This window comes from Thunnus maccoyii, chromosome 22 (genome assembly GCF_910596095.1).
Source record: "Thunnus maccoyii chromosome 22, fThuMac1.1, whole genome shotgun sequence".
Taxonomy (NCBI): Eukaryota; Metazoa; Chordata; class Actinopteri; order Scombriformes; family Scombridae; genus Thunnus; species Thunnus maccoyii.
Window position 1 is genome coordinate 18,947,572 of NC_056554.1, and position 24,266 is coordinate 18,971,837.

Consider the following 24,266-nt stretch of genomic DNA (forward strand, 5'->3'; position numbering starts at 1 on the left):
TCTACCGCTCTCCCACCCCTCCTGTCAGCCTCTCTCCCTCTCTGTGAGTCAGAAGGCTCCCTCCACCATCTGCTGCAGGATGCTGCAAATCACCTCCGTTGTACGTACGTGTGTTTGAGAGCAAAAAAAAAAAAAAAAAAGAGCACAGAAGGTGGTGATATTCCTGCATCTGTTGTGTCTGAATCACACACACATGCACACACACACACACACCTCTTCACCCTCATCTAAAATTTTAATGAATATTTGATAGAAACCTCTGAAGATCATTTCCTCCATGTGGCCGGGAAATGATTCATGGGTGGACTTAATGTGAACCGGAGATTATTAACACATCAATGAGTGAGTGTTCCAGGAGTTATTTTAAATGTTGTCCTCTGATTGTAATGTTATGTCCTACATTTCCTAGGATGCCCCGACGACCCACCGATAGACCGCAAGCTGTGACTTTTATGTGAAGGCACAGCGGGGAGCTTTTTCCAGTTACGAACGAAATACCAAAAAACTCAAAGCGCCACATCAAAAACATGGCTAAAATGAAATCTTGCCTGTTGAGGCTAAAATAAATCCTCGTCACAACTGCAGAGAGGGGATTTAGTAAACATGACAGTGTGCTACAGGAATACACTACATAGCTCTCAGAAGAAATTGCACTGCATCTTCCGTCCATCTGTTGCCTTGATGTTTTTCTTTAAAAATATTTTCGGTTGTTTAGCAACAGAAATGGTGCAACTGGTATTGTGCTCTCATCATCATCATGTAATCTTCCTAATGACTTGAAAAGCGTTTCCAAAAAGAACAAGGCAAAACAAAACAAAACATCTGTGGTGAGCCACTCCAGACTGATATTGAATCCTTTCCTTTGTGAGTAAGGTAACTGGAAAAGCTTTTGAAGCAAGCTTTTAACCTCACATGGTTAGTTTGGCAACTTTCAGTGTTATCAGCCTCACCGCAGACTGAGAGTGTTCTCATTTACGTGCTGCATGCTATTTACTTAGACACCAATTCAGGCAAAATCCTGGTCCAACATCAATTGGATCTTGGTGCTGCCTTTGACACTGCCGACAATGCAAGACTAGACCAATAATTGGGGTGACCATCCGATCCCCAAGGCAGATATTCGGCAACTTATGTATGTATCCAGGTGAACATGACGTGGAGTTCCCAAGGGCGCAATCCTTGGACCTCTTTCATTTAGCATTTCCTTCTGTCTCATAGGCCAAATTATGCAAAAAAAGAGCTCATAATTATGCAGATGACACCTTGCTCTTTTACCAAGAGACACTCACTGCTAATCTTGATACACTGTCTCTTTGAAAAACCAAAAATCAGGCCTGAAATCATCCAAATTGAGTCAACCTTTACCGAACGTCTCAGACTTACCCTTTACGATCTGAGTTGAGCTTCATAAATGTAGATGCCTGGTCCCTCGTGAGCAGTCACATACACTGTAAATGTCAGCCCGTGCAGTAAATGTTGCCCCTGCGTCCGTCTCTCGCCTTCACCTCTGGTAACAGCATATCGAGATAACGCTTTAGCAACATATTCTCCATCATCTCCTCTTTAGTACAAGTGTCATACTGGACCCACTTATAGTAGCGAAAATAAGTCCTTGAGACAGGTATACACCTCTTGGGGGGACTCTTCAGCAGCAGATCTGCGATGGTATCTCTATTAAACTCATATTTTCTCAGCACAGTAGTCTTCAGCAGGTCATGGCCCTTTGTATTTGCTTGGTTCATGGCAAGAAAAGCATTTCTGCCCTTTCCTGTCAACACGGGAATTAGATGGACAGCCAAATCTTGTCAAGAACTGTGTAAACCTGTCAGTGTTTTAAAGACACTTCCAATATGTTCAGAGTCTTTTGGATGGACCCAGAAAAACAAGTAGAATGTCTAGTAGCTATTTCTAACATTGTTTTAGGGTGTATTTTTTACTTTAAATATATATTTTGGATGAAATAACCTTCAGTTAAGGGCCCATTGTGTGATATAATGTTCACTGTTTACTGTCAAGGACGTTTCAGGTCTCTACAGATGCAGCTAATGGTTGCATAAAAGGTTGGAAATTTGCCAAATACTGTATTTTAGTGTGCTTTGGTTAAATGTATTCATTCATGCAAAGGAAAGGATTTAAACATTGCACTTAAATACTTTATGCATGAGTCATCCTTTACAACGTCAGATAAATCCAGTGAATCCTGGAGCCTTTTATTCCAAAATTAGATCCTGACTAAAATTAGGCTCTAGCAGGAAAGAAAGGATGAAAGAAATGTTTTGGACTCCCAACACCCACCGCATTTAACATTTATGAAACTAAAAACACTGACTAACACACTTTAAGTAGCAGATATTCTCTCACCATGATATGTGTGTCTGTGGTGCCTTCTATATTTTCCACTGACCTCTCTCTCTCTCTCTGCTGTGTCACCATCTGTGTCCCGAAATGACTCCTCTCTCCCAAACAGCACCCAATCGCTTCCTCCTCCACCCTGCCAAGGCCCAAAACAGCACGGAGCTGGAACGAATCATGTTGACACCAGTGGGTGTGTCACAACGCTGGGAAGATGGAGTGATGATAGCTGGATTTACGTCATCATCATGGAATGACAGTGCTGATTAAATGTTACCATTTTAAGTGAAGTTGTTGTAAATGAGACGGACTGACATGTTTTCCTGTAAGGAAATCCAATTATACACATAATCTAATGAGCATTGATACATGATTATGCTGAAGAGAGGAACCGATTCTTTTTTTTTTATAAGGAAGTGATCTCATCGTCTCTGTTGGTAAATGACAAATTAATGTCTAGGTATGAAGTCTCTTGCTACTTTTTAAAAAAAAACCATGAGTCCTTAACACAAAACTCGTCATTTGTTACACTTGTCAATAGTTTTTTATTATTGAAAAGAAGAAAAAAAGGTGTTTGGGGAAATATTGGAAATATAAATGTTTCCTCTCAGTTGCTAAAGGGCGTGTCGGTGTCTGCGTTTGATTGACAGCTGTTGGCAGGCTGATCTTCTCACCAGGCTGCTGTCTGGCTATGATAGAACTGTGACTTTACTGTTTTCTGAAAATACAGTTTAAAATAAAGCGATTTGATTGGCTTTATGGGAACAAGTTCTAATGGTATTCAGAAAAATTAATGCAAAGACAGAAGACGCCACCACGAAACCAAAAAATATGAAAGATACTGTAGAAGCGAAGAAACATGATAGTGTGTGGAATTATACCAAACAATACACGGAGCACTTCAGATTAAATAAACAGCTGCATAACCAGAAAAGTTAGATAAGGAGTTGTTTGTACCAACAAATACACAGAGCACTTCATGTTAAGGATAAGGAGTTGTTTTCCAAAGGTCCGGTTACAATTTCTGGGGAAGCAAATACTCTTGTTGCCAGGTCGCTTTGACTTATGCCGATCATTTACACACCCAAAAAATGTCAGGCCACCAGACAATCAGGAGACATCTGGGAATAGTCTTTGCACACAGCGTGCAAAGACGAAATTAAGAAATGTCCTACTCTCATTGGTCAAAATCCAAGTGATCATTGACTCACGAAAGTGCCAAAAGTCACGTCCGCTTTAGCATAAATAGGGGTTGGATGTGAGTTGAAGGGCGGCTGCATTGGTGATTTTCTGAGTTTTGTATGTTCGTGTGTAATGAAATAAACTCCCGTCTGTTGTCTGCTCATCTCTCTGGTCTCAGCGTTTGGTGTGAACATCTTAATATAGCCTGATGTGAAACCCCTATAATACATTTCTCGCTTTTGGTTTCTGTTTCTTTTCTCAACATGTGATTTACGGAGCAGATATGTACGCTGTAGCAGAAATAAACATACAATTTAATTTCAGTTGGACTTTACTGTAATATTTGTAAATTCCTTGCAGTTTATCAACCTAATTGGGCTTTGGTGCCTTATACAGACGAGATCAATATTTCATTTGAGCAAAAAGGGCAAATCAATGTGGTAGTGATGATGATGGGTTACTTTATTGTATTGCATTGTTTTCTTCAAGATGATTCTAAAGATCCTCCAGACATGTTGTAAGGTATATATGAAATACTTTGAATAATAATTTATCTCTAATATGGTTTTTCCACAAAAAAGTTCAGTTACCTCATTAATTTTTACTTATCTACTCCTTCTCCCTCATTAAAAATCCCAGAATCTATGAACATCTAAATATTGTTCATTTGAGAAGTTTAACTGCTGGACACAAGACGTCTCCTACTTCACTGTAAAGTCCATTCTCAGTGTTTGTGCACTGGAGTTCGATTCGCTCCAAACTGGTTGTGATGTCACAAACCATGCTTGTATGTAAATGCTTTAATCAGATTTTCGGTGCACACATTCAGTAGATGAATGTGAAAACAGCCTTCTGTTGTCAAACTCTGCACAACACAGTGAAGCTAAAACATCCAACTGAAGGAACAAGAAAGAAAACACATTTTTGAGTGGAGGGGGACTTTAAGTATTTCTCAATAATATGAAACTAGAGGTGTTAAACACCCACAAACCCAGGACTGTGATCAGGTTTGATCAGATTTGACTGAAAGTGGTCTGCTAACATAAGTATCATCAGATTTTGATTCAAATGTTCAAATATTCTGACTGGTGCACAGAAGATACAGACAAAAACACAAACACAGAAATCTGTCATGTAAAATAACCACAATGGTTCCAACTTTGGCTGAAAATAGTGTTCATGTAATCACTCATAGTAGCTACTGTGTAATACAGAAGGAGCTGATTGTGAAAGTATGTTTTCAGGGCCTTAAAAGCTTGCCAGTGACAGCTTTGAAAAGAAATGCAGTATGTTCAGGATTTGCAAAGAAATACATCTTCATATATATATATATGTTTTAGCATTAAGCAAAATAAACATGCAACTGATGCTCTTGGCGTCATTTCACATGAGCCTCTGAAGCTTTTTGAGGTGGCAGCGCTACAGAAGGATAACACATTATTATAATTAAAAAAAATACTAATATTGTATATATTTAACAGTTCAGCATCAATGGTGTATATTGGTGGGTGTATTGGAACAATTATTCACCTATATTGGTGGGAAAGGAATAGTGAATTTGGTTGATAACATGGTTATTTATCATGGTTAAAACATGGACGATTGGATGGGATGTACTCCAACTTTGATGTTGCTGTCACTGATGTATTATGTAAGCTTATGTGGGTTTTTTTGTATTTGTTATGCTTTACCTGGTTGCCACTTTCCCCTTGGGGACAATAAAGTTCAAGTTGAAGACGATGATAAAGAAAAAAAACAATCAATTCATGACTAATACAGACAGCACACTGTAGATGTAAAGAAATGACAGGATATACACTTTTGTTCACCATTTATTGTCTATAGTTACATGCATACTTGCTTACAGTTGGTTTTTAGTGTGCAATACACAGTTTTATTTTGTTTCATTGTCTAGGTTATATTACCCCAAATGTATTTTACTTTACAGGCTTCCTTACCAAAAGTCTATACAACATGACTCATTTCTCACATTTTTCAACACATAATAAAGTATTCATACAAGCCAGTAGCCATAGATACACAAGGTATGGTTGATTTGAAATCTCGACCTTTGGTGCTGAGATTATATAAGACTTTGTCTCCCAAAGTTTGGGGATTGTGGGTAAGCATTTTGATTATAGTAATTTTGACAGGACCAGTGTTTTACCAGCAAATCCAACAAGACAGAAAGAGTTGGGTTTTTACAGTCACAGCTTTACATTCTAGGACTCCGAAAGGTCATGAAGTTGTTTGGATTCAAAAACTACTGGGCGCATTTCAGGACTGAGTATATCTATGGCTCTTGCATAACAACAAAACCATAAGATTTTAAATCAGAATCAGTCAATCAGACCCGGGTCACGTTTTCTAGTGAAATCTGACCCAGGTCTATGACAAATCCACATTGTAGCTTTTTCATATGTGCTTTTTTTTTTTTTTTTGCTTCAATAATATGTTCACAAATGCAGGTCGTGCCACAGTCCCTTAAATTCTGTATCAAACAATCAGGGAGGATGATCAAGAACCAATCAATTCCTTTACCCGGTTGTAACAGAGAGCAGCTATCGAGTGAGCCGTTTCCTCCACTCTAGTGTGGTATTTACATACAAATAATGAAATAACTACTTTTGAGCTCTATCCCTTTCAAAATCTTGGGTTTTTTTGTTTTTTTTTAAAATAAAAACCATTAGCGTAAAAGCCCTGGTGTTGTTGAATCTCTGCAACAACTATACAGTCTCAAATTCTTGACAAACACCTGCTCTTCTTAGTTTAGTTGTTTAAGTGACTTGCAGGTCAAAACACATCCAGGTGTCTTCGCTAAAATTTGGCTATACTTGCTTAAAAATGATTTGATTGATACTTTGATATTTAGACATAGATACATTACATGTAACTTGTTTCACAAGCATTTTAATGTCTACATTCTCATTTGAACTAAACACTGAAATGTAGTCCGTTTCTTCTTCTTCTTCTTCTTAATATTCACTTTACAATGGATGAAAACATGGATAATGTCAATCTCAGTTTAATATATCTTGTAGAACAGTGGTGCTTAATCTTTTAGTGGGATAGGAAATGTATAAATGCAGCACTAAAATGCCGTTTGAATCCTGCTTTGGCTCGAGAGTAGATTAAAAACCAAAAAAAAAAAAGAAAAAAAAGAAATCAACCTTTAACCTGTTTCTCTGACACAAGCTCAACAGTTTTATCTGGTTCTGTACCTCAACCCCTGGCCTCGAAAGTAGAAAATCCTAAAGTAAATCAAAGTGAACAACTCACTGCAGCACATTTTAAAAAGAAAACCACATTATAAAAACACTACAGTCCAATCAGCTCATACTGAGGATTAGCCAAACCTATACTGAAAAGAGATAGATAATATATTGTGTATTACTGTTGCAAGTCTCTTACACTTATGTATTTATAGTCCAGGGGCTGCGTTCACAAAGCCTCCACAGACAGCAGTGCTGATCCAGGGTCGCTAAGAGCGAGAAAAGGTCATATATATATATATATATATATATATATATATATATATATATATATATGTAGGAGTGGACGTGACCTTTGACCCTGGCTCAGGATGACAAGCTTTGTGAGAGCGGCTCCGGTGTGGTTAAGTGTGGAAGCGTTTATATACGACCAATACCACAGCACACAGTCACTGGCTGAAATGTTAGGCTTCAAGTTATGAATGACTAGAAAAGACCAAAAAAAAAAACAAAAACTAAAACATACCAAAATAATGGCATAAGCTCGCTTGCTTGATTCTTCAATGCTGTAATATGGAGGCTGTATGATGAGTAATTACTCTGACAAGGCTGATGGCGCTTGTAAACCTGGGTGGGTGGTGTCACAGTTTCAGCTTTCAGTATATCACAACGGATCAATTAAAGATATGAATTCACGCTCTACACTGACTTTATGGGAGTTTTCCCTCCTGCTTACTGTCCTCAGTTTGTTACAACACAACTGACATCACATTTATCTCTGTGGATACTTTTGTCTGGTGTACTTGCAAAAGCATGAACAGACAAAAGCAGTATAGTAAACAAAACGTACAAAATTGAAAACACACGATTGTAACCGGCTATCACAAACAAACAGACTGACGAGATATGAAAAAAAAGGTAAACAATTCAATCATTGTTAAAATTTTGTTTACACCATTAATGATTGGCAAAAGAGCAGAAAAACAGGCCTGTATTCTGAATTTTGATCATTTCAGAAACACAAACGTACCAAAAAAATACAGATAGGGCCTTTAAGAAAGAGAAATATCCAGAATATGAAGATTTTCAGTAAACCAAACTTTGGCATTGGTTTTTATTCTATGGCTTGTAAATGAATTTCTTAAAAGAGAATCTTAATTATCATTTTAAAAGAAATTGCTACAAGCTAATTTAGCTACATCGCTCACCTTCTGTTTAGCAACAAATCATGCTAGAGATCTACCGACAGGACGACCTCCAGTTTTAAATATCTTCAAAGAACCTCAAACTTCAGTCTTTACCTTTTCACAATAACCAGCAGGTTCAGATATGTGACATTAAAATTAAGCTAAGTAACAACACAATTAGCGCCAGCTACAGTTAGCTAACATGCTACACATTAAACTGTTAGCATGCACACCAGCCAGAATTCATTACACAGAGTTCATTTTGGGCTTGATTCTATCGTTGCATGTTGGTTCAAGGAAACTTCGGTATCTTTCAACCTGGACCCTGTTTTCCCATCTTTTTGTGTCTAAGTGACTAATGGGGACAACAGTTTTCGAAATTGGTCCAGTATTGAGCGAGAGCGCTTCAGCTAGCAGCTGCAAAATGGGCTGTAATGTAACCTGACGGGGCAATAGAGCTCTGTCAATGTACGTCCACTAAAAGTGCTTCTTTTTGCTACTAACAGGCTCAGATTGTTATTATAAGTGTCTGACAACATTATGGAAAGAACCATACAGAGAAATAAAATGTTTTTCTTTACCTTTTGCTTGATTTGGTCTGTTTGTTACTGTGTCCAACCAAGTCTCGCTCAAAGAGAAGTCTCATTCTGAAATCTTGCGAGAGTTGAGTTGTTGTCGAATCAGCTAAATATTCAGCCATGACAGAGTTGGAGAGAAGAGTGCTGGAAGAAGTTCGTTGTAGAAAAAATTCACATCATGTCAAGTCACAGCTAAATAGTTTGAAAATCTTTTGGGTAACACTAAACTACACTTCCTGTACTCCAACACAACAAACTTCTTCCGGCACTCTTCACTCCAACTCTGTCGTGGCTGAATATTAAGCTAATTTTGACAATGACTCAACTCTCGCGAGATTTCAGAATGAGACTTCTACTTGAGCGAGACTTGTTTAGACACAATAACGAACAGACCAGATCAAGCGAAGGGTAAAGAAAAACATTATATTTTTTTGTATGGTTCTTTCCATAATGTTGTCAGACAATTATAATAACAATCTGAACCTTTAAGTGGCAAAAACAAGCACTTTTAGTGGACGTACATTGACGGAGCGCTATTGCCCCATCAGATTACACTGCAGCCTGTTTAGCAGCTGCCAACTGAAGCGCTCTTGCTCGATACTGGACTAGTTTCAAAAACTGTTCTCCCCATTAGTCACTTAAACACAAAAAGATGGGAAAACAGGGTCCAGGTTTTCAAAATACTTAAGTTTCCCTTTAAGGTGACCAATGGGTAAAACTCCCAAAAGCTAAGTGCAGTTTTTCCAAGGTTAGGTGCACTTGTTTCTTAAACAGGCACAACCCGGCAGAGCGGAGTAATCCTCTGTGGAACTATTGTTTTCCCTGATTTTCCTGACTTGTTTTCATAAATTCTTTCTCACCATTTGGCAGATAAGTTAAGATTGCACTATAATTAGTTTTTTTTTCTTGTGCTATACCATGTGCTTTGTAAACACATTACCCCATACTCACTAGGGGCACACCTACCTACAGTTTGAGAGCCTGATATATCGCTCGCAAATACCACTCAACGATGTAGGGAGGGAAGAGTTGGCGCGTTTGTTTCCCCCACCGCTGAATGTTAAAAATGTGCGGACGGGGGCGGCAGGGTGTTGAAATAGTGTGAATGTGAGCATGTGTGTGTGTGTGTGTATGCGTCTGTCGTGGCAAACACCCCGGGTGGTTAGACACACACACACACACATCTCTAGGGTTTCAAGAATAGGCGTCGTCAGGGGCAACCAAGCAAGCTAAAATTACCGACCTGTTGCTGTAGAAGTGCTCGATGTTCAGAGAGGCTGCAACAGGGGGATCTGTAGTATGTGAATGTATGATTTTTTTTGAATTTCATTGATTGTTTTTTTTTTGTTAAAATGTTAATGATGAATATTAAAACTAACCAAACCCCTTCATTTCCACCTCAATGTCACAATGTTTCTCCCCCCTCGCACCTTCCCCTCCGTCATCATCACCACCCACCGAGCCCCCCCCGTCTTTATCTCACTCTTTTTTTTATATAAACATTTTTTTTAGTCAGACCACTCGTTCTCGTCGAGCTCGGAGTCGTCGTCCGACTCGCTGTACTCCACGGCGATACGGCGCGACAGGATTGTGGCCACGTCATTGCCGACGGGCTCCCTCTTCGCCTCCTGCTCCCTCTGCTCCTGCACCTTCCTCAGCTGGATACCTGGGGGGGGGGGGGAGGAAGGAGTGAGCATGAGTAGGTATTCCAGCGCCTGATGACAGCTCAGGTAAGTAAGTGTGGTTTTAACAATGCGTCTGCTTACTGTCAAGATAATTTATCAGTTCTTCCAAAAGCTTCATTATAATATAAACCCCTATTTATAGCTCTTTTCAGACATGGATTACATAACACTACCGGCATCATCTATCATTCAGACATTGCAGGACATTTAAGGAAAGAGTCACAATGATTGTGCAGTATTTGCCACATAGTGTGAAAGAAGGAGCCACATTAAAATATGAAGGAGGAGTTCTTTGTTCTCTCACAGGCTGCATCAGTGTCTTTTTTTGTCATTGAGGCCTTAATTAACAGCAATCATGAGCATGAGAGATACTCATTCCCTCCCTATTCTACCAGTGAATCATAAGTAATAAGTTTAATGACCGTTTGAAGTTATTACATCACACAAAATCTGTTGCTCATTTTATAATATCTGACAGCGCACCAGCATAGAACGACAAAACATATTCATTCATTCATTCATGCAGCAGGTTTGAATGAAAATTGGAAATATAAGGAGGGAGAAAGCTGGTCTGATTATTACTTTTGAGACTTGTAGTCAGTGTAGAAGTCATCTCAGGGCACTTTTCACACAGAGCATTTCTAGACTGTACTCTTTAATTTACAGAGACCCAACATTCCTCTATGAGTAAGCACTTGGCAGCAGCGGCAAGGGAAAAACTCCCCTTTAATAGGAAGAAACCTTGAGCAGAACTGGGCTCTAGGTGGGCGGCCATCTGCCTTTGTGGTTTATTAAAGCAATTTTATTCTTTTTTGTGTATTAGAATTATAATTAAGTGGTACATTTATTACAGTGTTCTTAATAAGGCGAACAAGACCAGCTTCTAATCTCTCTCTGTGCATATTTAACCTTATGATGCTGCAGCCTTTATATTAATCTTGCAGAACTCATTTTTGTGCTGTTTGGGTGCTTCTTCAGGCATGAGACCAACATAACATCCATGTAACAAGCTGCATGACTGACAGGGGCTACAAACTAATATATAGACCAAAGTAAGGCAGGTAGTTCAGTATTTTATTATTTTAAAGTAGAAAAAACATCATATTTACCTCTACGTATGGCAGCCAGCAGGTCGGAGCGGGCGTCGCTCATCGGGATCATCCCCAGCATGGTGGACTTCCTCGCCTGGGGCTGGGCGTCCGCAGCCGACTGGCCGACAGCAGCGTGCGGCGGAGACGGGTGGGCCGGGTGACCCACGGAGCCTCCAGGTGGAGGAGGTGGGGGGGCGGCCGGGGGCGCGCCCGAAGGAGGGTGGGAGGGAGAGGGCACGTAGTTGGCCGGGGGAGGAGGAGGGGAGGGGGAGTAGGGACGGGAGAGGGCGGAGGAGGTCGGGGGGACAGCGGAGGCGGCGCCGGAGGGCGGGGCTGTGGTGGAGTCGAAGGCGGTCTGGGCGGAGGGGATGGTAGGGGGAGGAGGGGGAGGGGCAGGGGGGATATAGTACTCTGGGATGGTGGAGGGCTGGCTGCTGGTGCAGGAGAAGGAGAGAAAAGAAGAACTTTGATTTAGAATTAAATTAAATTTGGATTAGTTTATTCTGTGAATATGGGAGGTCAACAAGCCGTAATAACTGTGGTCTTATTACCTTTAGCATGGTATGCTAACCTAAAAGTCCAAAACAAATCTTTAAATCTTTAAAAGAAAAGTTTGCTAAAGAGCAAACATAATTGCGGTACAAAAGCGATATCTACCATCCTTTACATAAATACTTTGAGATGCTCCCTTTAAAGAAATAGTTTGACATTTTGTTAAGTATGCTAGCTAGCCTCGCTCTGTCCAAAGGTAAAAAACATCCGCCTACCAGCAACTCTGAAGCTCATTAATTACACAATGTCTCATTTTTTAATCTGTACAAAAACAAAATGGTCAAAATAACAAATTGTGGCCTTAGAGGTGCTGGTAGGTGGACTTTTTAACTTTTAGACAGAGCCAGGCTAGCTGTTTCCCCTTGTTTTCAGTTTTTATGCTAAGCTAAGCAAAGCATCTCCTGCCTATATCTTCATATTTAATGGATGAGAGTAGTATCTCATTTAGCTCTCGGAGTGAATAAGCAAATAAGTATATTTCCCAAAATGTCCAACTATTCCTTTAAGGTCAGATGTACAGATTTCACAGGGCAGGAGGAAGCATTAGCAATAAAATTACTTTACACTCCAGCTTTGCACCAGCAATGTAGCACTGCAAGGCAGGAGCTGTCTTATTGATTTTTCTGCTTGTGATTCATTGCTTTTACTCTTTTCAGTTTTTCTTTACTAATTGCTATTATTATTTTGCTACTGTGTATAACTATATTTCTCATAGATTTCTTTTATTCTGTTCACTGTTTGAAGCGTTAAGCCTGTTTTGATGTATCTGTAGTTAATAGTAGAGGGAAAATGTGTGTCTAACATCATTGATTTGTATAGATCTCTAGGAAAAGTCATGGAGACACATTTTCAAAAGGAGAGAATTTCATTTTAACATTCAAAGCAGCAGTTGGTTGACATTAGCTAAGCCTTTATGGTTTAAATATCATGTTTGACATTTCAGTCATTGAGCCAGAGCTTCTTAGGGAGCAAGACGGGGGTTCAGTATCTTAAGATCTCTTCAGACAACATGATAACTGGGATTATTCCAAATCAGACAGACGATCAGCTTCGATCAGTCTGCAGACAGGGCATGCTGCAGACTAATACGAACTAAACTGCAATTCTCAAATGGTAATGGAAAGCTGAAATCTTAACTGTTTTTTATTCAGTTTTAAATTAAAACTCAGCCATCAATACATCAAAACACCAGTAGCTCTTTTGCTCATCCAATGGCAAACAGGGATGCACATTTTTAGTCAAACAAATAGTAGAAAATAAAATACAAACACTACCAAAACTAAATAAATATACAAATTAATACATTAAAATAAAACCTGGTCTACAATGACCAAACCTACCCGTGCCCGGCCCGGTAGTCCTTAACCGACTGCTGCCTCGGTCCGTTAACCGTTGGATCTCCGCCAGCCTGGACTCCAAGTCCTGATGGGGTCCTGCCCAGGGAGGCTGCATGTCGCCCCGCCGCTGCAGCCCCTGCAGCACCCGGAGGCTGGGTAGCTGGCCTGATGCCCCGGTCCAGCGACTGTGTCTGGGCTGCCGCGCTTAGGATGTCCCTGGCGTGGTGGTCGGTAGGTTGGGCTGCGCTGGGCGCCTGGGTGGAGGGGTGGTTGGGGCTGGCTGGGTAGGAGTCAGACGCCATTGACCTGATGGGGGGAATGTGAGTGGGCGGTCAGTTGAAAGGCATGCAGATAAAAAAGGTTTACAGATAGTGGAGATCAAATACAAAACAAGGAAAAAGGAACAAAATCCTGCAGTAAATCCTGGATTCTCACAATTTTGGGCATTAAAATGGCAGAATGTAGACATAAAAATGGGCAGAACGACAACAAAGCTGAAAAATAATGACAGAACAAATATAACTTCTCCACAATTGGGTTGATATTTACTGTCTTCCACTGCAGTATATCCTGGTTTTGTATTCTCTGCTGCAGTGATCCAGTGTCCCCTCACAGTTTGATCTCATCTTTTCTTACAGAGGTGTGGATGTGCAACTGTAAATGTATTATATTGTATGATATACAATATAATAATATCTTGTGCTCTGTATTGCCTTCTCCAGAAGAGGGCAGCATAGACCACAAACTGAAGACATCTACTGCTTAAGGCTCTATATCAGTTTACAGGTTTGTTGATGGATGTGTTTAATTGTGACTGAGTGGTTATGTATACATGCATCCCAGCAGTATGTGCACAAATCATACTACAGTATAGTGTAGTGCTACTATTTATAGTCTTATTAAGACTAAGGAGAAAATACAGAAAGTCGGTTTGATTTAAGTTTCATCCTAATGCAGAAAACCTCACCGTTAAACGCTAATAATCTGACCCATGAGTGTGTGTTTGTCTCCTTGAGTAGGTGTATTCCCAGTGAACCACTTTTGTCACATCTGGTTATCTCTAGGAGACAACTAACATATAAACACAGATGTGTTTGTTGTGAGGCTAGACTGTAACAAGGCAACAGGACCTTAGAGGAAAATCTCAGTCATGTAGGAGCAGATAGTGTCCTTGTATAACTCATGTCGTGGGGACATAAATCTGCTTACAGAGTGACATTATGGGGACACTGAAGTCCCCATTGTGTAAATCCTTAAATTCTAGGGTGAGGACTCGGTTAAAGGTTAAGATAAGGGTTAGGGTTTGACAGGTAGGTGTTATAGTTAGTGTAAGTCTCCAGGAAATTAATATAAATCAATGTCATGTGCTCTGAAGTGTTAGAAACACAACTATGTGTATGTGTGTGTGTGTGTGTACCTGCTGTCAGGGGACAGGGAGCCTTCTGAAGACATGCCATGGTACGGCGAGGGGGTGAGCCTGGCGTCTGGTCTGAACTCTTTGTCGTAGGCCAGGACGTTCCACTCCTGACGCCGGTTACGAGCCTTACGCACCTTCAGGGTAAAACAGGCAGACATTTTTCTTCACTGAAGTGATAAATACTGAGACAACACCTGTGTCTGCAATTTTGGTGTTTTCCTCTACATCATGTCTGTTACCTGGAGTACATGACTTCAACATTTAATTGTTCTGGTCTAGAGAATTAGCACAGCTTTACCTCAGGACAGTGTTAATAGCCTCTGTTCTTACATAAGTGAATGATACTTTTACTGAATATAGTTCTGGAGTGATAAAGAGTTCTCCATACTGGCAATGATCCTCTTAAAAAGTTCACTAAGTCTTGGAAGCCTTTGCTATTCACTCAATACTGTCATTTACATCGGTGACACTGTGATGTGTACATGCACGTCTAAATGAACAAACTTTGCTCGGCCAAAACTGGTGACAGTATAATTTTAGCTCAGGCAAATTTTAGACTTAAAATGGATATCAAAGACTGTTGTTATTATATAAAACATTTGTTATCACTTCAAACTGCTTTTCACAAACACTGAACAGTAAATTGAAGCCAGACACCAAAGCGCAGACGGCAAGAAAGCAGAGCTCCACAGCTTTGCAGTTGGGATACCAAATTGGAGTTTTTATATATATTATTTAAGGTCATTTTATGCTTTTTATTATAGAGAGATGACATGAAACTGAGAGAGAGAGAGAGAGAGATGGATTATGTGGCATGCGTCTTAATCAGTAGGCTACCGGGATGTGCTATGTATTGATGTTTTTTAATATACGGCATTAAATAAAACTAAATTAAATTTGTTTACCATATATAAGCATTGCTATTAAATCCTCTTATAGGACCCTGCCATACACCTGAAAACCTTCAAACTGGCACAATCATTTTAGAAGTCCTAAATGCATCAGTCATACATATTTTATGATCTAAAAATCGTGTTATGGTGCCACAAATGGTTGTAAAACACAGGATATTAAACTATATGGTCAAAATAACAGACACTGTCTGCATATTTGTGCATCAGGGGCCAACATCACTAATGATCTAATTCCCTGGAACAAAACTAAACATTCACTATGTTGAGTGATGGTAACTCTGGCACGGCTGGTTTATATTTAAAAAGTGTTGGGGCGACATTATCACACGTTTAAATTAAATAGTGATCATGTATTCGTGCAAATCCGTACTGACCTTCTTCACCTCTCTGCCGGGGTCCTCAACCTGCCTCTGCTGCTCCTGGAAGAGAAACAAAGACAGACAGATAGACAGATAGACAGAGGAGCGGAGAGAAACTTCAGTCATTGATTATTGATTTCTTTGGTGCAGAGGGAAAGAACAGGACCCCATCACCAGCTCCTTCACCATGGGGCAAACTCACACCGAACCAATGACACACACACACACACACACACACACACACACACACACACACACACAATAGTCTACTCATCACATACACCAGTAAAACGATGGACAAGAGAACCAAAACGTTTAGGAACACGGGAACCAAACCAAACACAGACGGTTAGAGGGAGGGTGAGGTGGCAAGCGAACGTAACGTGAAACACACGGACACAAACAGGAGGGAGTGTGTGTGTGTGTGTGTGTGTGTGTGTGTGTGTGTGTGTGTGTGTGTGTGTGTGTGTGTGTGTGTGTGTGTCTGTGTCTTTTAACAGTATTAAAATACAACCATTAATTTGTTGAATATTTGCGTTTTTCTATCAATTTGTCTGCTTACCTGCGTTCATACATCCTCTATGACAGGTGAGTGTGTAATATGTGTGTGTGTGTGTGTTAGTGGGGTGTAGAGTGGGTATAGTGGGAGGCGGGGGGGGGAGGGGGGAGGAGGGGGGGCAGGAGAGGGCAGGTTAGGGGGTCGGGGTTGTCTTACAGAGATGGACAGGGGGCTCCTGGGTGGGGCCTGTCTGGAGTGGGGCCTGTCAGGGTGGGCCGGACAGCCCTATGGAAACATGGGAGAAAGACAAGCTGGTGCGTTAGACTGAGCAGAGGAGGAGGAGGAGGAGGAGGAGGAAGGGTGGGGTGTGTGTGTCTTGGAAGGCCAGGTGACTCTATTTGATAAATTAGAGAAAGGAATGAGGAAGAAGAGGAGGAGGAGGAGGAAAGAGTGGTAAAAAAAATGAGCTATCCTCCTGCAGCTGAGCTTCCTCAAGGATTCGAACCTGTCAATTTTTCAAGGAGTGAAAACTGGTTTTGTTTCTTAAAAGGATATTTCAAGGTTGAAGGGAGGGAACAGAAAAAATGTGAGCAGCATTAAAATGAACAGAAATATTAACAAAGTGCAGCAAACACATACAGCAGCAGTGGGTCAGGGGTTTGTGAAGTGTTTTGTCGAGCCAGCTGAAGGAGTTAAGTGTAGCATTTTGAAGTGATTTTGCACCAGAGGGGAAAACCACTGAAATCCCAATATGAAGAAGTTAATTCTTTAGGCCAGTTATGTTGAGCTAAGTGAACATTTAAGGGATGTTCAAAAGAGCCTCACACAGAATTAACTGCAAAAGACAAAACTGTTAAAAGCTCTTACCCCCTTGGATTGAATAAATACCCAAGGCTAGCTTCTGATCAACTATTCCTACCAAGCAGCAACAACCACGGCTTGAGGCTGAAGCCAATGTGGAAGTATCTTCAAGTGCAATACCACCGATGGCCACTAGATGCTGACTGCAACTGACTCCCATTCAAAAAAAGCATCAACTTCTTTCTAGAAATACCAAATCAATCATATTTTTCAATGAGTCATTATGGTCTCAATCACAATATTTGGGCCTCTAATAAGTGTACTATTAATAAGATTTGAAGACTTATAATAGCTCTGATGTCCGCCTTGTGGGCGTTGACTGACAGCTGTGATTGACAGTTGGCTCACCTGCTGCTCCTGGACTCGCACTGAGTTGGACTATTGTTGTAATATTAAGGTTAATGTTACTTGATTATGATTCCTGCCCTGTTGGTAAAATTTAGCTAAAGTAGTTATCATTAGCTCAAGTGCACCACTCAGTGTTCCTAGTAAGCTAGCATTAGCTTCTGTTCGAGGTTGCGGGGCATGTTTCCAGAGCGTGAAAGACAACATCCCGCACTCCTTATTGGGAAGGTCCTGACTTCTAACGGAAAAGTTTGCACCGAGCATAAGCTGCAACTTTGGGCTTCAAACCGGCTCCAATGCAAACCAACAGGTGATGTCACACCTCACTGCATCCATCTTTATATACCCCTTGGATTCCACTGAATTCACTGTGTACTATCATGCTATATAAGCTAGGCAAGCAATAACACAAATTGATGATAACTCTTTGATAGAAAAATCTGTACATTGTGTACCATGTATGGTTATATATATTAGACTGCAGGTTCCGAGGGTAACAGCAGGACAAAGTCATATGGATATCATGTGGAAGGGAGAGCTCTGTAAAGCTTTGTCTAGGTCTGGTAGGAATCTGTAAACAGCTTAAGGTGCCTCCCAAGGCCATCAATATATATACCAGTGAATTTCTTTCCTTCTTCAGAATTATCCACGGAGAGTTTGCAGAGTCTCCATAACACGTGTGTTGTTTGAATTAAAGAGACGCTTGATTTCAACCAACCTCAGTCTATTGATAATTTATCTATGACTCTTATAGTAATAACTGGGATAACTTGGATACCTTCTCCAGGCAAATCTGTTGCTTTGACAGTCCAGGAACTCATTTGCTTACTGACGTGCCTGCTAATGCAGTACTACAACTGTGACTGCATGTAGACATATAGATGAACAGGTAACCTCTGGTATCCACACTGCATTATTTTGGCAAAAAGAAAATTGAGTTTAGTTTCTTTGATTTCTAGTTTTGTACTGTAGAAGAGTTGAAACGTCGACCAGAGGCATGAGTCCTTAATTACAGGTGGCAGGCGCTATACTGCAACTATACTTTTATGTTTTTTGCTATAGAAATATGTACTATATACAGTATATGCATTAAATTTACCCCCCCAAAAAATCTTATTGTTTGGTCACATTGATAAATGACCATATATGAAACTGCTGGCTTGAGAAGTATAAATGAAAACCTGAGATTAAGAGGAATTCATAGCACACTGTCATTCCACATGTAACTATATATCCTTACATAAGACTGTCCTGTAATACCTGTGCTTTTGCAGTATATAGGAGCTATACCTTTGTATAAATATAAATAAAACTATTAATAGCTGTTCTGGAGCTTTCGATCATGTCACATTTTCATCCTTAGCAGATGAAATTTGCCCAGTTGCCATGGAAGCAAGACATTCAAATGTCCATTTTTCAGGGCATTTTAAGGCCTTCTCGTCCATGTTGGCTTAAAGGTTGAGATTGATCAGTTTTATGAATATGTTTGCATAAAGGTTCATGGTTCGTTTTATTGACGTGAATATGACTCAACACATAAAATGTTTAAAAGTTGTACTCCCCTTCGGCCATTACTTTGTCTCCGGATAATGATCCTGCCCAACTGCTGCTGTATCAATAACCAATTACACAGCGAAGCAAAGCTAAATGGCGGGTACAGTAAGATATACAGGCTGAATGCAGGAAATGAAACGAATAACAGCATAAAAAAAAGACACAACTCGGCTGGAGAAAACTGATTAGCAAATTAAATCAGAAGATGATCTTTTAAAAAAATTGCTCTTTTGCACTCTTGCAGACAAGCTCCGTCACACACATTCACCCCCCGAAGCATATGCCAAGCCCCCCCTGACAAATACACATACAAATACTGCACACTCCACCAGAACACACAACCATACCTTCTGCCGCCTCTTCTCCTTGCGTTTGTCCTCGGTGGCCTGCAGCATCTTCTCCTTCCACAGGTTGAAGAAGTAAGAGGGGTCAGTGTAGAACTTCAATGCGTCCTTCTTGTCATCCCTGCATGGACGAATAGAGGAGTGAGTGAAAACAAAAAGAAATGATGAACATGGAAAAGGTAGTTTGATTAGAAGCAGGACGTTGCACCTCATCTTAGTGCATTACTGGTTACTTTTGTGGGAGCCACAACTGGGCTGGAGACAAACCAGATTCAGTGCTGACTGAGTATAAAGTCCCTCTCGACTCAAAAAGATGTTTTTATTATCAGTTGGATGTTTGAGCTTCACTCCGCAGAATGATTTATGTGCAAAGTTCGACACTAGAAGTTTGTTTTCACATTTATCTGCTGAAGGGGGAAAGTTTCTCTGTGCTCACCTTAAATGCCGGTTTAACCTTCGTGTGACTGGGATTTGTGACATCACAGCTAATTTGGAGCCAATCGTGGTCCAGTATTCAACGTATATAAGTGTGATGTGGGAACCTGAAGCCTTCAGTGCCTTCAACACTGAGAATCGACTTCACAAAGAAGTAGGAGACATCTTGTGTTCAGCAGTTAAACATATGAAATGAAAAAATGTTTGCATATTCATAGATTTCTGAATTTTTAATGAGGGAGGAGGAGGAGGTGTCATTTTGAGGATTTTAACAAGATAATTTACATTTTGTGGAAAACACATATTGGACACATCATTATTCAAAGAGTACATATCTTAAAACATCTTTAACATACAGACTGAACTTTTTGTGGGAAAAAGGGTTAGAAATATATCAAGCAGAGTATTTTTACACATTTTAGAACGTGTCTAGATGGGATCATTAAAAACGTAAAATTAGTAATACCCCCACCAGAATACTGTATTGTAGGTAATAAGCTTGCTATTATTTAAGAAAGAAGGACCTAAAATGTGAAAAAAGGTGAAAGTAGTTGTTACCCTTTCCTAACTATCCTCTACTGTACAACTACTACTGTACTGGCAGTAAAAACACATCAATTTATCAAAGATAAAATTACTACTATAACTATTAACTTAAATGGTTTGATGTTAAAATGGTAACTACTGTTAACTAGTTATGAGATATCTGCTTGGAAAGTAAGAAATACACACTGATCTAAAATATTCTGTAGTTAATCAATACAAACATGCATCAGTGTGGAATTTTGAAACCAATACTTCACAGAAACGAGATGCTTTTTCGACAGTTTTCTCTTAATTTTTTCACTAATGTGAATTTTCACAGTAAACTACCTGCTGTTGCTGTTCTTTTCTGCCAAAACCAACCCAGCAGCTCCCAGTGTAAAGTTCAGGCTGAGTTTTGTAAGAGGCAGCTAATTCAGTCAGCAGTTTGTCATATGACTTACTGTTGGTAAATGTTCCACCTTAAATCATTTAAAGTGCATTAAAGGTTAGTAGGATTTGTAACTTAGCAATATGAAACAGTCAGGCTGAATTACTGACCTGTAGGGGCTGAGGATGTTGAGAGGCGGAGGTTTGTCACAGCGATGGTACATCTCCACCACGGGGTTGGGGACGGAGGTCCTCGACACCACCTGCTGGTCCTGGATGGTACTGCTCTTGAAGGCCTTCCTCATGTTGATATCCTGCAGGGAGACTGGAGGAAGAAAGTGAGAAGTTGGAGGAAGTTTTAAACGAGGATTCATCACCGGAACATCATGTTCTGACAGTAAACAACTTGACAGGTAGAAGAAAAAATAGACCCAATTATTTGACTGTGTAACTTTTCAAGTGTCGCCTTAGCAGCTGAAACCCGGAGGTGCGGCGCTGCCCTCTATTAATCAGTCAGGGTGCAGCTATTTAACTACAAGGTTTTACGCCACCAAAGTCAGCTTCAGTCTTGATTAAATAGTTCTTTATCTCGCCACCAAAAAAGGCAGGAGAAAAGATTTGATTCTGTGGATAGCGGCAGATAAAACAGCTATTTAACACTCGCTTGTGTCTCAATTTAGAGCAGCTCAAGAATCTCAATGTCACACATATGTCTGTGTGGGTTTGACCCTGAGATTTATGTGGTTTATGGATTTTGTTGAGAGGCATTCTGGGAATGTAGGAAACTGCTTACAGAGGCAGAAGTGCAACGGATGAAACGCTATGAGGCGAATATGAAGTTTAACACTTAAGAACAAAATGATTCCTGGAGCCTAACTCACATCAGTGGATGTTTACTGTAATAAACTGTAGATTATTGGCTTAATTTAGAGCTTTTATTAAATTGCTTTTGTAATTTTTTAAGCAAAAATGCTAAACATTAGCTGGTTTCAGCTTCTGAAGCTTCAGACAACTGATTATCTTTTGGTTTTGGACTTTTGTTTGGACGAATTAAAACATATGAGGGTGTCAACTTTGAAATTATAAGAAACATTATTAATTTTTCACTATTTTCTGACAAAACAACTAACTGAGAAAATCTCATTAGTTGCAGCCTGAGGCGGGTTGTTTCATTTCCATCATAATAAACGAAATCAAAAGTGCTGTAGATGACGGAAAAAATGAAATATTAACATCTGTCTCTACAATAATGCATTCAACACATGCATACAGACTATATAATACAGCTTACATACCGTACACACACACACACACACACACACACACATACACATACACACACTGGAGGTGATAATAGGACAGCAGGGACAGATTAGTTTTAGAGCTTGTTGCATCAGATTAAAGGACCATTCTGCTGATTTTCAACCTTATCTCTTGCTATCTGAATGAGGAATTAGCATGAAAAAAACATCTGCAGTTGTCCCCTCTGTGTCTCTGGGGCGCCGCTGCAGAATCTGTTGTTCTTCCGGCACCGGCGCCGTCATTTGAAGTGTACAGTGATGCAGTTGGGGAGGCGAGGGAGAGAACTACAGGCTATTTCAGCTTGGATTTCTAGTCTCCAGGAGACAGAGGGTGTGCCGGGGGGCCTTTAGATGCTGCTCAAAAACAAAACTTACAAACTAGTGACGTTTCCAGAATATGACTGCAGAGGATGTTATGGACGAGGATACATTTTACAGTTTTTTGGCTGACTCGGATATTCAGCTGTATTTATTCGAGCAAGAGTGCGATTGGGGGTTGGGCATCAGAAGCTCGCATGCAATGCATCCTGGTACATGTAGGCGCTGCCGGCACGGCTCCGCGAGCAGGAAAACTCAGATCAATATAGCACACACTGAGGAATTTATTGGTTTGATTGACTACATTTACCATCAACACTGATTGGACAGCCACATAAAATGTGATGAAATTGCCCTTTAATGAGCATCTTACACACACACACACACACACACACACACACACACACACTGCAGCTGCAAGGGAGGTTTGTGTGAGCGTGTGGGCGTGCTTACTTTATGGAAATCGTGCTTTCGGTAATCATAAAGACTCCAAATGCTCTGTGTGTTCTGCAGCTTGTGGTACTGTGTGATAATGTGATTTATACACATATAAAAAGACACTATTTGTTTGTTTGTGTGTGTTTGTGTTTGTGTGTGTGTGTTAGTGATAGAGAGAGAGAGAGAGAGAGAGAGGGAGAGAGCGAAAGGGAGAGTGAGCCACAGAAAGAAAATACGACATGTAATGTATGTGTGTCAATCCTTTAACACCACAAGAGATTTAAGGCTACAGCAATGCAACGCTATCCAGGATCTACCAGATGGTTAAACACACAAACACACACACACACGCGCAGGCATGTTCAGTGTACATCAGCCTAGTATATAATAAGGTTAAACCGTGTCGATGTAACATATGTTCCTTCCAGTGATTCACTTAACTGTACAGTATACTGCGTGTGTGTGTGTGTTTGTGTGTGTGTGTGTGCAAGATCAGCAGCGTTATTAACAATGTCAGAAGGAATGAGTGTCTGCAAGGTTTAACCTCTGACTACAAAGACTTATTCCTCAAAAACTAAAGCGCTATTGGTTGTTTGATCCCGTGCGTGTGTGTGCATGTACGTGCGTGTGCGTGCATGTGCGTGCATATGTGTGTGTGTGTGTGTGTGTGTGTGTGCGTGCATGCACAGATTCTGCAGTCAGAGCACACTCCTGTCTGCTCGGTGTTTGATCATTCCTTCCTAAAGCATCTGTCCCTGCGGCCAAATGAATAATCCACAAAACTAGCAGCTAATGCAACTTTCATTCAGACGCGTCTTCAAAGACACCTCTAGCTCTCCCTCTTCCCTCGTAGCACACACTCAACCTCTCTCTCTCTCTCTCTGACCATACACACACACACACAGACACACACACACACACACTCTCTCTCTATCTCCGTCTTCTCTCTAATCTTTCTGTCGTGCACTCTCACATATATATACGCTCATCCTTCCCTCTGCGTGTTTACAAGCATACAAATAACTGCCAATAACCAGATTAATGTAATAAGGGACTTACATAGTTTGGAGTTCTGCAATAATCAGATTTTTTGTGCTTTATTTAATAATCAGTTTAATATTAATAAAGTTGTGCAGCAGCCACATGAGTAAAAAAGAGAATAAACACATTAAAAGAGGTTTAAAAAGCTCCTTATTGTAAATTCTGGTGCTTTAAGTATTACAGGCTTGACAGACTCTACGTGATAGTGAGCTGCATCGTTCATTTCCCATGACAGGAGTGTGAAAATGTGATTTTCGTGAAATGCAATGTATAATCTCTATTTTGTACAGCTGTGCGTTCCCATGAACTTACAATGTTTGAGCGTTTAGCGGAGATAAAACTCACAGACCAA

General features: G+C 40.3%; 1 protein-coding gene across 3 annotated transcripts in view; it reads right to left on the minus strand.

Moving 5' to 3' along the window:
- Positions 1-9,968: 9,968 nt before the first annotated feature.
- Positions 9,969-24,266, minus strand: part of zgc:109889 (uncharacterized protein LOC553542 homolog) — a 44,969-nt gene continuing 30,671 nt past the window's right edge. The window contains exons 4-11 of one of the 3 annotated variants that reach the window (XM_042400315.1): positions 20,988-21,141; positions 19,473-19,590; positions 16,582-16,650; positions 15,882-15,926; positions 14,594-14,727; positions 13,180-13,482; positions 11,306-11,718; positions 9,969-10,177 (exon numbers count right to left, since the gene is read on the minus strand). In XM_042400315.1, the coding sequence (XP_042256249.1) occupies positions 10,020-10,177; positions 11,306-11,718; positions 13,180-13,482; positions 14,594-14,727; positions 15,882-15,926; positions 16,582-16,650; positions 19,473-19,590; positions 20,988-21,141 (1,394 nt within the window). In that variant the 3' untranslated portion in view covers positions 9,969-10,019. Of the gene's footprint in view, positions 10,178-11,305; positions 11,722-13,179; positions 13,483-14,593; positions 14,728-15,881; positions 15,927-16,581; positions 16,651-19,472; positions 19,591-20,987; positions 21,142-24,266 lie in introns of all 3 variants that reach the window. The other 2 variants (XM_042400314.1, XM_042400316.1) reach the window with 2 other exon arrangements.